A 12,140-nucleotide genomic window follows, 5' to 3' on the forward strand; every position below is an offset into this window, starting at 1 on the left:
GTACTCAGCTTCGTTGTTAGAGACCTCGAATAGTATTTGGAACATGTACTTGAGCTATTCTCCTCTCGGGCTGATGAAAAGTACTGCCACATCACCGACCACCGAGCTTGAGTGAGCCGTCAAAGTATATGACCCAATGCTCTGGCTGGTTGGTTGGGTCTTCCAGTTTGTTTTCTCGCCACTCCGCCATAAAATCGACTAGTGTCTGCACCTTGATGGCCGTCCGAGTCTTGAAGTCTGAGTGTGAGGGCTCCTAGATCCACAGCCCACTTGGAGATGCACCCGGTAGCATCCTAATTGAGAAGGATATCCACCAATGGGAAGTTGGAGACCACCAGGATATTGTATGCGTCGAAATAATGGTGAAGCTTCCTGGAGGTGATGAGTATACCGTGAAGTAGTTTATGAATTGTCGGGTAACGAACCTTTGATTCAGAGAGGACTTCGCTGATGAAGTAGACTGGTCGCTGCACCCCGAAGGCGTGGCCTTCTTCCTGTCGTTCCACCACAGTGATGTAGAATAGCAGATTCTCGCCTGGTTGGGGAGCCGTCCGGATGGGTGGTGACTACAAATGGTGCTTGAGATCTTGCAGCGCTTGGTTTGCCTCCTTGGTCCATTGGAACTTGTCGTGGAGCTTGAGCAATTTGAAGAAGGGTAGTCCCCTTTTTCCAAGTCGAGAGATGAATCGATTCAAAGCTGCCATGCAGCCTGTGAGCTTCTGGATGTCCTTGATCGTCTTGGAGCATCTATGGCTGTGATGGCTTTGATCTTCTCCGGGTTTGCTTCAATTCCTCGGTGACTGACAATGAACCCGAGTAGTTTTCCTTGCGGCACGCTAAAGACGCACTTCGTCGGGTTAAGCTTCCATCAAAACTTCCACCCAAACCGTTGGCGAAGCAGATCTAGGAGCCGAAGATGAAAGTTGTGCCCTCATCGAGCACAACACTGATGAAGTTGAAGGATGCCATCGAATTCTCCGGTGGATGCTCGATGAGCGCCCCTACCTGGCGCGCCAGCTGTCGGTGTTTTACTGCCACGCCCACCGAGGGACACCCCCGAGATGGTAAGTTTGTAGGTAGGGTGTCGCCGAGATCAGAAACTCGAAGGTGCAAGGAACACAAGGTTTAGACAGGTTCGGGCCGCTGAGAGCGTAATACCCAACATCCTGTATGGTTTGTATTGCCTTTGATGGTGATCGTACCTTAGGGGGTCCCTGTCCGCCCTTAGATAGCCTTGGGGGGGGGGGGGGCAGGTTTACATGGCAGTCTTAGTCGGTACAAGCCCAGGAGTCCTACCCGAATACTTCTCGGGTAGTTTCCTACCGTGTCGTTTCACTACTGTACGAGTAGTCCTACTGCACTACGAGTAGTTATAATAGATGTAGGGCGTGGGCCATGTCCCATCCCGTATCCTAGGAGAAGTACGCCACGTGCATAGTCCCATGTGCCCGGGTCTGACACTCGGTCTTTCTCCTACATGCATCTTTTTTATTCTATATCCTAAATGTGAAATCATCTCTCTACATATGTTCTATATTTCTATCCCTGCTTAACTCCATTTTTTTTCCGAGACAGCCCAAAAGGTAACCCGCTCATACAAAATTAAATGATCAGGATTACTGTAGCTTTCAACCCGCCCCTAAAGAAGCATTTGCAGGGCTGGACCATGGGGTAAGCCGCTCCTCTAGATGAGGCCATTTTCAAGGGCGGATCATGAGGTGACCTACCCCTAAAAATGGTCCGCGGGTCACCCTATCGCCCGCCGCTGAAAATGAGAACCATTTCTAGAAGCGAGTGATGTCATCACCCACTCCTAAAAATGATTTTTAGGGGCGTGTGATGGCATACCCCGTCCATACAAATAGTCTCACGCAAATAATTAAATTCATAACTTTTTTATATGATCTCGAATGAAGTCAAACTTTATATCAAAATTGTAGAGGTTGATGAGAGCTGAAACTTTTTAGATGATAACTTTTTAATTTGAGGTCAATTAATAGTCCAAAAAATTATTATGAGTTCTCTAATTTTAGAAACTAGAAGTATTGATTTTTTTCAAACAACATCAGATGTTGAGTAGCTCCATATAAAAGTTGTAGTGGTAAGATCTTATGCATTATTCATTTAAGACCATTTAGGATCAAAAGATCATTTACTCACAGTTGTACCCTACACATGACTATGGCTATGTAACCTAGGGAGCAATGTAGCCATCCAAACAAAATATTAAGCGGACCAAGATAAGATATGCAGCTAACCAAATAAACTCACAAAATACTACATAAGCCTAACTTGGGCTGGCCCTATAACTCCTAACCAAGCTAGCAATAGACCAAGTAACCAATCACATACATATATACTAGACTACATAGTTAAATTGAAGTGTTATATTTATAGATAGATGCGCAGGTTTGCACACCCACGATTGAATTGTTGTACTCCATAGTACATGTGTTGTACTATATAGTATGCATGTAGTATATGTGAATGTGAAAGCAATTATTGCAATTTTGATATTTTGACCATTTGAAAAAATACTTGAGATATATGAAATATATCTCGTGTGAGTATATGCACATATATATATATATATATGTTTATATTTTTAAAGAAAAAAATAAAAACAAACATAAATAAATAATTATAGGTGGGGGTGATCGCGTCACCCGCTCCTGGAAATGATTTTCTAGGGGTGGGTGATGGCATCGCCCGCTCCTAAAAATCGATTTAAGAGTTAATACAAAAAGAATAACATACCTCATAGAGTCACAAATAATTATGTAGTGTGGTGGAAAGGAGATATATAAGCTTTGGGGTAAGCGGTTCGAACCCTGGTTAACGCAAATGTGCATATTTTGTCAAAACAATTATACCTCTGTAGTTGAGGGGCTTGTGGTGATGGCTGGTTGGCTGAGATATTTTTTTTCTTTTTTCTTTTGTTATTTTTGATTTTTTTCTAATGTTTATATTTACCCACAAATTGTGTTACCCGTCACGCAATGCTGATCGGGCACTATCATCACACATCTGAGATATGATTGCATGGATAAACTAAGAGACCTTTACGAAGACTCTAACAAGTCAGTAGCCTGCTAAAGGTTCAACAGTTGTGTGAATAAACCTCCCCCAAAGCGTGACCAAAAACTCAACAAAAATATCCACCCTTGGTAGGCAGCAAACTCCTCATCATAGGCCACTCTTATGTTGGAACAACTACAGACAAACTAGAGACATCTAATTAATATTCAAAAGAAGAGCCCACGAGAATGGTGATGGCTGGTTGGCTGAGATATTTTTTTTCTTTTTTTTGTTATTTTTGATTTTTTTATAATGTTTATATTTACCCACAAGTAATGTTATCCGTCATGCAATGCTGATTGGGCACTATCATCACACATCTAAGATATGATTGCATGGATAAACTAAGAGACCTTTACGAAGACTCTAACAAGTCAGTAGCCCACTAAAGGTTCAACAGCTGTGTGAATAAACCTCCCCCAAAGGGTGACCGAAAACTCAACAAAAATATGCACCCTTGGTAGGCAGCAAACTCCTCATCGTAGGCCACTCTTATGTTGGAACAACTACAGACAAACTAGAGACATCTAATTAATATTCAAAAGAAGAGCCCACTAATTCTCGTGGTTGCAATGTTATCCTGAGTGATCACTCCATGATTTAATTAATCATGTTCATTAAACAAGCTAGCAAATCCATGGAGCAAAGTAGTAACCAGTTGTTCAAGTATGGTTCATCGTCATTAAACCACTCATAACCAAAGTATAATGGCTAAGCAAACTACCCAACATAAAGGTAAAACCCAACTTTGAGGAACGATAAAACAAAAGGGTATAAAATAGGATTCCTATCATATTAATTAACACATGTATGAATAAACGTAAATAAAGATTATTAAGATAAAAGCATGATCCTCCAATACAATTGCCTTTCTTCCATGAATAACTGCTCAGATTCTTCAACTCTTGCTCTTCAAACTCTTAATCTTTAGAGCTCACAAACTGCGTTTCTTTCTACTCGCGTCAAGCATCGGCACAAATATAGGAGAAAACACAAAAAAGAAGCACAAATAAGAATAGAGCACCAATCAAAAGAAAAGCACTAAAAGAGCACCTAAAGAATAGGGCTCGAAACTATGATTGCACGAGCGTAAGAAATACTGAAAACGGAGCTATAGTTGAAAAGTTATAACTATCGGAAGATTTATATTATAACAGAAAAAACTATAAGCTAAATTTATTTTAATTATGAAATCACATTTAAATAATATTTAAAAGAAATATCCATAAATTGGAATTAACTCAAATTATATTTATATTTATATTTATAAAGACGAGGTAGAACTTAGTCATATTTTTTTATAATTTCTTATGTATAAACTATACTAGCTAAACAATTAATTGGAAAATAAACATGTGAGAACATCTAAACGCAAAAATTTATGACTCATATTTGAACTAACAAGTTATATTAAAGACATGTTTAAATTGGTATTTAATCATATTAACGTTAATTATGAAAACTAAGGGAGAATTCTAATTAGTTTTAAATTAGAAAAGCTAGTTTCAATAGATATTAATCAAATTAATTCTACATTAATTATAAAACACGAATTATGATACAATGATGCTACAAAACGATAGCTCATGCTTAAACAAGACTAACATAATAAGAAGTAATAGAATAAGCTTAAATGATGAATCTATGGGCTAAACAGAATCGCACAGATCTATACCCGATTAACTGTAGATTTCAAAGGCTAGCTGCTAATTTGTCGCAAGACTCGTAAAACTGAGCTCGCAAATAAATCAAAATCTAGTGTTTAGATCCATAAAAGATCAGGGTTGGGTCTGAACTGAAAATATCTAATCAATCTAGAGGATTTTCGATGAAGTTCGCAGCACAAGAAAATGGGACTAAACTGCAAAACTGCTCCTCCATGGAGTGCGGACAGGAGCTTTTGTCCAGCCAAAATCCCGGCGATTTAGGGTATGGGATATCGTGGGGAGAGGGGGAATCGAAAGAGGATGACGAGGGGTTCCATTTTTCTACTTAAACACGCCGGGGATGCACCGGAGATGGTCTAAATCGGTGACGCAGGGAGCGGCGGCGGCTCTGCACAGAACAGGCGAGTCCCTGGTGGCGGCGCACGGCTTGTCTTGTCGCCGCTGGCAGCAGCGTGCGCTTGGGAGGAGGCGATGCAGGGGGGAACGCATGGCGGGGAAGCACGCGGGAAGGGGGTGCTCCAGGCTCCGGCGCTCGGCTCTAGCAGCGGCGCTGCTTCCTGGCGCCTAGGCGACGGCGGTGCTGCGCAAGACAGATGCGCGGGCGAGCGGCAGGCGGCGCACACTCAGCGACACACAGGAGTCTCAAGGCGCACGGATCGAGCATGGTCGGCGGTGGCGACGCACCCAGGCCGGACTCGGCCTGTGCTTCTGTGCAGGCCGAGTAACCCGAGGCGAGTCCGTCGGGCCCGATGTGTGCCTCATGGCTCGACCCGATCTGCTAAGGGTTGCTTCACAAAACTTATTTCCCATTTGAAAACAATACGGAAAAGTCCAGTAAATATTTCTAAATTATGAAAATGCTCTGAAACAATTCTAAAAATTCCTGGAAAAAAATCCAAGAGGCACCTTGTGGCATGAGGAGTCAAAATAAAATACTTAGAGCTCACAATAAGGAATTCTAGATGCTTCCAGAAATTGGATTAGCTCATGAAAAACAATTCTAGATGCTTCTAGAATAAATTTTAGAAAAATCTGGTAAATTCTCGAGAAAATCTAAATGATGGATGGAATGAATTTGAAAAGATATTCACATCCTAAAATTTAAAATTTTGAGATTTGACAACACTCTAGGTATCAATGGATTGATAAGTTTTTCTAATTTAAACAAAAAGAAGAATGCAATTGCTCGTCACTTTACAAACTTCACTACTCTGTTTTCTTTTCTTCCGAAGCATAATCGATAGAACCTACCATCGCTTCTGTTATGTTCACTTGCACAGTCGTCAAAGCAAGCCATTCAGTTTCAATTTATTTATGTGTGCCCCTTATTTAAGCCCTGAAGTTGCTTCTGCTTCCATTGCATCTCGCTTTAGAAGAAACATGGACATGTCTAAACTTGAACAACCAAAAAATCTGCATGAAAGAAGAAATACTAGATGCCAAGAATGAAAGCTCGCATACATGTACATGTCGTGCGATGGATGTCAGCCTTTCAAGAAAAAAAAAAGAAAAATAGTGTTGATATTATGCTATAAATAGAGACGAGGGAAACTAAGAAATATTATATACTGTGCGACAGTGGCCTCCAACATTTTTTTATCATTCATTTTTTGCATCTTCATGTTTCTAGTATTCAAAGTTTGTTCTTCCATTATCTCTATTACTCATTTGCATCTTGAAAATTTTGAATTGTGTCTTTGATGGTGTTGTCATTTGCACCAAATATCATATGATTGGTACAAATGAACAACTGATTCAAAGATCTTTTGATGATACATAATAAGCAGTTGTAGACTAATGTACTTTTCTGTTCCAAAAATTGTATTGAATAAAACCAATAGTTTTGTGGCTACAAGGCTGGATTTATATATATATATATATATATATATAGAGAGAGAGAGAGAGAGAGAGAGAGAGAGAGTTAAGATTGCATCTTGATAGTTGGTAAAACACTCTAGCTATTCATGGATTAATAAATTTTCTGATTTAAATAAAAAAACACGGATGTAATTACTCGTCACTTTACAAACTTCACTAGTTTGATTCCTTTTCTTCCGAAGCATAATGGATAGAACAAACCATAGCTTCTATTATGTTCACTTGTACAGTCATCAAAGCAAGCCACTCAGTTTCAATTTCTCTATGTGTGCCCCTTGTTTCACGTTTGAAGTTGCTTCTGGTTCCATTTCATCTCGCTTTATAAGAGACATGGATATGTCTAAACTTGAACAACCAAAAAATCTAATCACTTGAGCGTGGAAGAAGAAATACTAGGTGCCAAGCACGAAGGCTCACATACAACTACGTATCATGCAATGGATGTCAGCCTTGCATGAAAATAAGAAAAATAGTGTTGATATTATGCTGTAAATAAAGATGAGGGAAAGCAAGAAATATTATATACTGTGTGACAGTGGCCTCCAATATTTTTTTATCATTCATTTTTGCATCTTCGTGTTTCTTTATTCAAAGTTTGTTCTTCCATTATCTCTATTCCTCATTTGCATCTTGAAAATTTTGAATTGTGTCTTTGATGGTGTTGTTCTTTTAATGTTTCAAACTACATGACAACCAAAGATCATATCATTGATACAAATGAACAAATCATTCAAAGAGTCATGCATAATAAGCAATTGTAGACTAATGTACTTTTCTATTCCAAAAATTGCATTGCATAAAACCAATTGTTTTGTGGCTACAAAGTTGGATTTATGCTACAGATATATGTAGTTAAAGATTGCATCTTGATAGTTAGTAAAATACTATAGGTATTAATGGATTAATAACTTCTTCTAATTTGAATTAGATAGAAGGATGTAATTCCTCGTCAGTTTACAAATTTCACCATTATGTTTCCTTTTCTTCGAAGCATAATTGATACAAGCAACAATCGCTTCCGTTATGTTTACTTGTACAGTTGGCAAAGCAAGCCATCTGGTTTCGATTTCTCTATGTGCGATCCCCTGTTTACGGCTTAAAGTTGCTTCTAGCTCCATTTCATCTCACTAGTTTTGGTAGAGGTATAGATGTCTCTAAACTTTAACACCAAAAAAATCCAAGTTGTTGAGTGTTGAAGAAGAAATAAATCGTGGTGCAAAGCACAAAAGGTCGCCAATGCATATGTGTCTTGCGGTGGATGTCAGCCTTGCAAGGTAATGAGAAAAATGGTGTTGAGATTTTGCTATAAATGATATGAGGAAAACCTAGAAATACTATTACTGCCCGCAAACCACAAATAGCAAGCAAGTTTTTCTTATGTAATTCATTTCTGCATTTTTCATGTTTTTGGTGTTCCATGTTTGTTCTTCCACTATCTATTCCTCATTGGCATCTTGAAAATTTCTAATAGCGACTGACAGTGGTTTTTGTTGAATGTTTTAAACTACATGATGACCAATGATCATATCATTGACAAAAATTAACAAATCATCTAAATATTGTCACACCCGGTTTTTAAAAGAAAAATCTAGTAAATTCTGGGGAAACCCTAAATGATGGATGAACGAATGCGAAAAGATATTCACATCCCATAATTTTTGAAAATTTTGGGTTGTGACAATATCTTTTGATCTTGCATAATGAGCCTTTGTAGACTAATTTACTTTGCTATACCAGAAATTGTCTTGTTAAAAATAATGGTTTGGTGACTGTAAGGCTAGATTCATACTATAAAGATGTGGTTGCAACTAGCTAATAGTTAGCAAAACACTCTAGGTATTAATGGATAACTAACTTTGCTAATTTGAATAAAAAAAGTATATAATTGCTTCACAACTAACAAATCTCATCAGACTGTTTCCTTTTCTTATAGAGCATAGTCGACAGAAGCAACCACGGATTCCGTTATGTTTACCTATACAGTGGACAAAAGAAAACCCACCTTCAGTTTCGATTTCTCTATGCGCGCCCCATGTTTATGGCTTGAAGCGGCTTTTGGTTCCATTTTAATTCACTTTTTTAGCGGAAACACAGATGCCTATAAATTTGAACAACCAAAAAGACCAATCAGTTGAGCGTGGAAGAAGAAATCCTGGGTGCCGAACACCAAAACCCGCCCGCATGTACGTGCCATGGCCTTGCAAGATAACCAGCCGGAGCCCCTTACACAATGTCCACTAGCTACCCCCCTGGCGTGCTTGGTACAAGTGACAGACAATCAACAGCACCATCATCATCATGCATGCTTATCTTTCTCATTGTCATCAACCAAACATGTCCATGTCATCCTTCCACCACCACCCCAACATCCCCAGCCTATAAATACTCCTTGACCCCTGGCTCACCTTCTCCATTCTCATATCCCCCGGTAGCTCTCGATCAGATTGAGTTAGCTAGTGAGTTGTGCTCCCTCCAACCATGGCTGCCCATGTGGACCCGCTGGTGGTAGGGAGGGTGATCGGTGACGTGGTGGACCTGTTCGTGCCGACGGTGGCCATGTCGGTGCGCTTCGGCACCAAGGACCTCACCAACGGCTGCGAGATCAAGCCTTCCATCGCCGCCGACGCGCCCGCCGTCCAGATCGCCGGCAGGGCCAACGACCTCTTCACCCTGGTCAGTACAGTGCTGATCGATTTCATTGCAGATACTTAACTCAGTCCTCACGCGTGCTCCTGTTAGATGGGTTACTGAAGAGTTACGCAGTGGTATTAACCGCCGCGCGCGTTGTGTTTATCCGTGATCAGATCATGACTGACCCAGATGCTCCGAGCCCCAGCGAGCCAAGCATGAGGGAGTGGCTCCACTGGTAAATTCTTGACTGCTTTTTACTTGCCAGATGTTATTCCCCTGCATCCTTGTCAGCATGTGCCGGATTTGCTGTCATTGTCTACTGTGCATGCTCTTTATTTACCTGATATTACTTTGCCTTTTATGCTAATTTTCCTGTTTCCTTTTTGGTGACCCGGTCTCTTGGACAAAGGCTGGTGGTTAACATACCAGGTGGAACAGACCCTTCTCAAGGTAAACAACGCACTATCTATATATGCAAGACAATTATTGTTAATTAATTACTGTGTTTGCATGCTTCATCACTAGTTGTGTAAGCAGTTAATTGCTTAATCTTTGACTCGAAGTAGATAAGCAGTAGAAGTCGATTGGGTAGGCTAGAGAGAGCCGGAGGTGGCCAGCTAGGCAGGGAGGGTGTGCCGCTAGGAACATTTTTGCGTCGATCCATCGCACATAGCTGCAGGTCGGCAGTAGGCGCCAGCCGGCGGTCGAAACCTGTCGAGGCCCGGAGGCGCAGGGCGTGGCGGCGGCGGGGCCCCCCGGCGGCACACGTTAGCCGGGCGCTCCCCCGCTGTGCGCGATGGTGCCCACGACGCGTGTCGACCGCGGCGGCGCACCCCGTCATCCCCAGCGGCCTCGCCGTAGTACCAGCTTGCACAACGGGCCACCAGTTGGTGTAAGCACGCATGCAGACTAGTCCACGGTGGCCACCTCACCTTTGGGTCCTTTAATTTTGGCCGGTAGCTGCTGATCATCTTGGTTAGACTGCCAAATCAGCTGGCATCTCCCAGCTCACCTGATTCTTTGTGCTTCATGCATCTCATCAGAATAGTTTTTGTTTTCACATGTCCCGTGCTAGGTTGCCTGAAATTGGCGTTGCTTAGAGTCAAAATTTAGTGTTGGTCGTAGACTCGTCAGAGGCTTAATTTAGTGTTTCTGTGGCGGTAAACTCTCGAGTCATGAGCCCATGACACTTTGTTCTAGATTCTATATATAAGTGTGCCGTGGACGTGGTTTCGTCCTCGCTTTTTTTATTCTGAATTCTGAATTCTTATCGAAAGGTCGAGTACGTGTTGTTGTCCTGCGCTGACTGATTGCGACTTTTCGTAAAGATCCATGTTTACATGTTCGGTCGCTCCACCGGCGCACACGTGTCGCCGGCCAGCTTACTACTTTCGCGTGTTCGGTCTTGCTGACGCGCGTTGTTGGATCGATCGATGTGCAGGTGAGCTGGTGGTGCCGTACATGGGCCCGCGGCCGCCGGTGGGCATCCACCGCTACGTGATGGTGGCGTTCCAGCAGAAGGCCCGCATGACGGCGCCGCCGGCGCTGGCGCCGGGGGCGGAGGCGGCGCGCGTGGGCTTCACCACCCGCGCCTTCGCCGACCGCCACGACCTGGGGCTCCCGGTCGCCGCCATGTACTTCAACGCGCAGAAGGAGCCCGCCAACCGCCGCCGCCACTACTGAGACCGCCTCGCCGGCCGCCCGGACGACCGACGGCGATGACCCAATCAAGAAGCATATGAGCTATCGAACCGCCGTCGTCAGCGTCCATGAAGATGACAGCTGAAGCTTCATTCCTACCTGTCGTCTTATATATGTTCCTTCAATAATTGAGCTGAACTGCATCTGCGGTTGTGATTGAGACATGTCCCGTTAATATATACCGTACCCTATCAACCTCTGGTGCTTAATTATTTTCCTTTAAGCTGCTATCTTGCATACATTTGTTTTTCTTTTCTATAATCCTTTCCTAGCTAGTTAATATTTAATAAAATAACTTCGCAACTAATAAATTTTTATTATAATCCTTTTAAGCATGCCATGGGTCTTGGTAAGGTAGCCCATCTAAACTGCTAGGTCCGGGTTAGATAGAAATGGATGCAAAACTTTTTCTCAATTATTTTTGTGAATCTTTGATCATGCATTTCGATGAGCTACTTATTATCAATCTTCAAAGGGTAATCTATTTGGAGTTGCTATCACTTTCCTCTAAAAAGCTTAACGGACTAATTGTAGCTTTACCATCATAGAAGGGGTATATGGGATCATCCATACCAATTGGGAGGCGTCGATGTGAGTGGGGCCGCCGGAGAATTGGTGAGGGGAAGTTGCCTTGGCACAACTCATGGTGCGAGAGGTAGTTATCTGTAAACTGTTTAATTTTCTAGTTGTTTTTAGAGAACTTTGGTTAAACCCTTCATGAAATTCTTTTATCCAAAATTTGCATCAATTTTTGCGCAAAGGTTTTGTGCGAACAAATTTCTTGATAAGCTTTCACAATTATTTTATGAAACTTCAATCTTTTTGAAGGAGCTGCTTAGTAGGCTTCAAAAGGGAATGTATTTTGAGTAGCTGTCTTTTTTGCTATAAATAAGAAACAATGAAGTAATTGCCCTTAACAGAGAGTGACTAGGAACATTTGAGTAAAATTACTTTTTGTCTCAATCAAATCTTGAACCAATAAAAAGATGCCACATGCCGGGATTATGGATATAAAAGTTGACTAACAATAGAAAAGAAATCAATTGACTCCAGATGAAACAGCCGGCATAAAAAAATTTCATTGTCGGACAAGAAACATAAAATTGTTTGAAACAAAGGCTCAAACAATAAAAAAAATTGTCCTCGAATTCAGCCGCATTAGCCTCCACTTCAGGCCTTCTAATG

The 12,140-nt window shown here is 41.6% G+C and overlaps 1 protein-coding gene across 1 annotated transcript; it reads left to right on the forward strand.

Moving 5' to 3' along the window:
- Positions 1-9,056: 9,056 nt before the first annotated feature.
- Positions 9,057-11,150, forward strand: LOC112890208 (protein MOTHER of FT and TFL1 homolog 1). The gene is made up of 4 exons (XM_025957108.1): positions 9,057-9,296; positions 9,428-9,489; positions 9,664-9,704; positions 10,696-11,150. The coding sequence occupies exons 1-4, from the start codon at positions 9,102-9,104 to the stop codon at positions 10,935-10,937; spliced, it is 540 nt and encodes a 179-aa protein (XP_025812893.1). The 5' UTR covers positions 9,057-9,101; the 3' UTR covers positions 10,938-11,150.
- Positions 11,151-12,140: the final 990 nt, after the last annotated feature.

Source organism: Panicum hallii, chromosome 4 (assembly GCF_002211085.1).
Source record: "Panicum hallii strain FIL2 chromosome 4, PHallii_v3.1, whole genome shotgun sequence".
Classification (NCBI taxonomy): domain Eukaryota; kingdom Viridiplantae; phylum Streptophyta; class Magnoliopsida; order Poales; family Poaceae; genus Panicum; species Panicum hallii.

Bases quoted from the DNA above. Each gene is read 5' to 3' on its own strand.
- LOC112890208 (XM_025957108.1), top strand. From the start codon at position 9,102: ATGGCTGCCCATGTGGACCCGCTGGTGGTAGGGAGGGTGATCGGTGAC. The intron at 9,297-9,427 runs GTCAGTACAGTG...ATCCGTGATCAG, and splicing joins CCAACGACCTCTTCACCCTG to ATCATGACTGACCCAGATGC. The intron at 9,705-10,695 runs GTAAACAACGCA...ATCGATGTGCAG, and splicing joins TGGAACAGACCCTTCTCAAG to GTGAGCTGGTGGTGCCGTAC.